Below are 3,811 nucleotides of genomic sequence, written 5' to 3'. Positions count from 1 at the left end.
GAGATAAGATTGAGCATTGTAATCGTACGATAGTCAGTAGGTTTCTTGAAGGGGACAAGTTAAATTTTACACATCAGGATTATCTTATCTTCTTTTATTTACCAAAATAAGTATAAGTAATAATAATAATAATAATAATAATAATTAATTATAAATAAACGAGATGGTTTTCATCTCGCGAGAAAAAGAAGACATATCGTAAAGCGAATATGTGCAAACCTCGATAACTTCGCCCATCAGGTCACCAGTAATATCGTTAAACCGCTATTTCTTCACAAGTTTCCTGTTTCTGGTTTTCCAAAACCACACTTCCTCTTTTTGCCTATAAAAAGAGCCTTCTCTTCTTTCATTTCTCATTGCTCACAATTCCTTGGATCAACAGGATAACTAAATTATTTATTTAACTTCAAATTTAATCAATCATGAGTTACTTTAACCGCGTTTGGGTAGCCACTACCGTCGCCGTCGTAAACAGCCACGCCGATCACGGCCAGAAACTGAAATCCGGCATCCAATCTCTAAACCACGGTAAAAAACGATTCTCCTCTTCTGTCGCTTCCGGAACCGACGTTGCCGGTCTCCGGCCGATGTCCGGTATATTAGGATCTGACGTCGGCGGGTTCATCGGCGGCGGAAAAGGCGAGGAGAAGAGGAAACAAACTGATGAGTCACTCCGGCAAGTCATGTACCTAAGCTGCTGGGGACCAAGCTAATGTTTGGTGGTAGATCGGAAGTCTCCCGTTCGATTTTAGGTGGCTAGAAGTCGCCGGCGACGGGAACGCTGAGTGAGTTGACCGAGTTGACTCGTATTAGAGGGCGAATGAACTTAGTTAACTCGGCCTATCCCGTTATGCACTAATTGCAGTTTTAATACTCAAAACTACGACCTCTAATTGTAAATTTTGTGTATATCCTAGTTTAACTGTTGTAAATTTAACTAATAAAAATGTTTACCAAACAATATTTTCTTCTTTTGCTTGGAATAAGGACGGAGGTTATACTTTGATAATAGATGGTTCATAAATTATCAAGTTAATACCAAAATAATAATTAAATTTATGGCAAATTTTTATTATATTTAGTAGATCTCTTATTAAAGCTATTAAAATCGACCTTCTAGATCTATGGCCATCGATCGGAGCAGGACTTGAATAAATTTTCTGGTTAACTGGAAATTGATCCATTTTCCGTTCTTGGACCCTGAGTTACTACACACTCCAGTTTTGTGATATTTTAATCTTTGCCAAACAACCAAAAATAAAAATAATATAAGTATATTTGTAACGCTATTAATATTTTCCCCAAAAGTACGATGTGCGTAATTTTGTTTAGCTCAATAACTTTTCACCGTAAGTTAGCAGTACGATCCGGATCAAATCTCAAACCGACAGTCTGTTTTTTTTCCCTTTCTATATGAATTTTGCAGTTTAGATAATGTTAATTCTTATTAATCTGTTTGGATTGTGATATGTGTATCCCTTTATATATTGATTTAGTTTTGTGATTTGATACAGAAAGCTATTCAATCTCAAGTTCATCTCCTAGATTTATTATTCAAATTAATTAAGTTATTTCAAAAATCTAATAACATGTTGCTGTTTGAAATAAGTAAATTCTTTTTTTTGATGTTTTAAGTTTGAAAAGAGATTTATCTTTTGGGTCGAGCTCCCAAAGAATAATGATGGCAGATTTTCCTTGTTATAAAAGAAATTAAGCCGGCTTTTCAGATTCCGTCAAGGGTGGTCCAAATTTAACGTTAGATATATCATTGGCACATATCCTCCATACGATAGCACTCAGCGCACTGAATGATCAAGAAATCGAACGAAAGCAGAAGCAATTGGATGAGCTGAAACAAGAAATACAAGAACTGAACCAAAAATTATTAGTATACCAGAATAAGATATGACTTTTGTATAAATAAATCTCTTAGAACAGACTCTGCTCATTCTAATTCTCTTCTACTGCAATTGATTTCTTGGTAGAATTCAAATTTTCGTTTTTGGAAATTTCCTGTAACGCCTATTTAATACTTCCTTTTTTGTTCCCATTGAAATTGCATTTTTTAATATGATAATTCTTTGTTAAGTAGATTTATTTATCGAATAAGTAACACCTTATTGTGTTAATTGTTAATCAACACATGCGTCCACTCATCACTTGCCTTCATTGAACCTTTTCATTGTTTTTTTTTTAGGGGAAATACATTTCTCTGAAGACAAATTGTGTCTCTTTCTCAATTCTCTTCTAAGATATTAGTACAATAACTCCCTAGACAGAGCTACAAGTTCGTCTATGGATCACTTAATATATGTAAATAATTTGTCTGAGATTCAGTTATAAGTTATCAAAAGAGTCAACTTAACAACAGTACTTTGTTAAATATACCTCCGATCTTGCAATATGAGCGAAATACATTCTTAAATTTTTGTCAAGTTTAGGGGTGTTTAACACTTCTCTCAACTTTTTTATTAAGACTTACATATCATAGAAGAGTTTGAGACCACTTGCTATGTCGTGTGGCAGATCGAGCGTGTATCTAAGTTTAGTTAGTCAAGTAGATGAGTAATTTTAAGAATGTCAATAGTTTAGAGATGAAACTAATAACTTACACCTAGGGGTGTCAAAAATGAATCCAAAAATATGTAATCCGCCTAGAATTTTAAGGGTTGGGTTCAAGATAATGAATTGGGTTCAATCTCAACCCATCAAGCTTAACCCATTTGAAGAAATTCTTAATTAAGCACAATTCAATCTCTAATTTCAATCCTTTTTAAATTTTTTTATTAAGGTATGTTCCTATATTGAAAGTATGAATTATTATTTATAAACATCTTTTAGGATTTATCTATCTATCTGTTACTTTTTTAACAAAAAGATGTTGAGCGGAAATTCAAATTGTGATTATAAAAGTGAATTATCAATATGTTAAATTATTAAAATTAATCGGGTCACATTGCGCGGGTCAAGACCCAACCCATTATTTAGCCCATTTGAGCTCAACCTATTTGAGCCCAAACTAATCTTGGGCGGGTCAACATCCAACCCGATTTCAATTCAACCCATTATAATATTTTCAATTTCAACCTAACCCGCCCATTTAACACCCCTACTTACGCCGAATTAGAAATATTTAAAATACGTCCTTTTTTTTTTTTTTAAATTTCTTACAATAGACTTCAGTATCTGATTAAATCTTGGACCTTAATTTTCTTGTAATTGTCTTCGTCTAGTATTATACAAGAAAAGTCCAGTTTGATGGAGAATCACATTTTTATTATTCTAGTAATTTAAACCATTGCTTTATTATGTGGAGCCTAGCAAGTTAGTAGTATATCAATATCAATCGACAATAATAATTCATAAATATGTCACTGATAATGCAGCATCCCTTTGTCTTTTTATTTTTGGTGTCTACAATTTCTAATATGAGCTTCCCAATTAGAGTTCTTATACTGATGTAACATTCACATATCAAATTTTGCACTCAATATCATCGTAACAATGTGCACCTCTTGGACAAAACAAAAGTCCACTTATAAGGAGCTTTACATGATCCTGTAAAGCCAATTTTCATTTATTTTTTGCCAACTTCCTATAAAAGCCATTTTATTTTACTATTGGCGGGGCACACTGATTATAAGTGTTTTTTCGTATCATTTCAAGGCTTGTGGCACCATGAATAATATCTATATAAACTTTATTGAAATAAATTGAATAGGGATACATAATAGAAAAAAATGGGATATAAATAATCAGGTCTTTTTCTTGGAAAGCGGCTCGTGAAGGTCTATTTTTTTAATTAAAATAA

At 32.9% G+C, this 3,811-nt stretch overlaps 1 protein-coding gene across 1 annotated transcript; it reads left to right on the top strand.

Annotated features, from left to right (window-relative positions):
• The first annotated feature begins 341 nt into the window (after positions 1-341).
• Positions 342-1,009, top strand: LOC107024246. Its single transcript, XM_015225186.2, has one exon. It carries the CDS (start codon positions 423-425, stop codon positions 711-713), a length of 291 nt encoding a protein of 96 aa, XP_015080672.1. The 5' UTR covers positions 342-422; the 3' UTR covers positions 714-1,009.
• Positions 1,010-3,811: the final 2,802 nt, after the last annotated feature.

Source organism: Solanum pennellii, chromosome 7 (assembly GCF_001406875.1).
Source record: "Solanum pennellii chromosome 7, SPENNV200".
Classification (NCBI taxonomy): domain Eukaryota; kingdom Viridiplantae; phylum Streptophyta; class Magnoliopsida; order Solanales; family Solanaceae; genus Solanum; species Solanum pennellii.
Note: the sequence above shows the minus strand (reverse complement) of the source record. Positions and strands in the feature narration are given on the sequence as shown.

Excerpts from the sequence above, each read along its gene's own strand:
- LOC107024246 (XM_015225186.2), top strand. The coding sequence starts at position 423 with ATGAGTTACTTTAACCGCGTTTGGGTAGCCACTACCGTCGCCGTCGTA.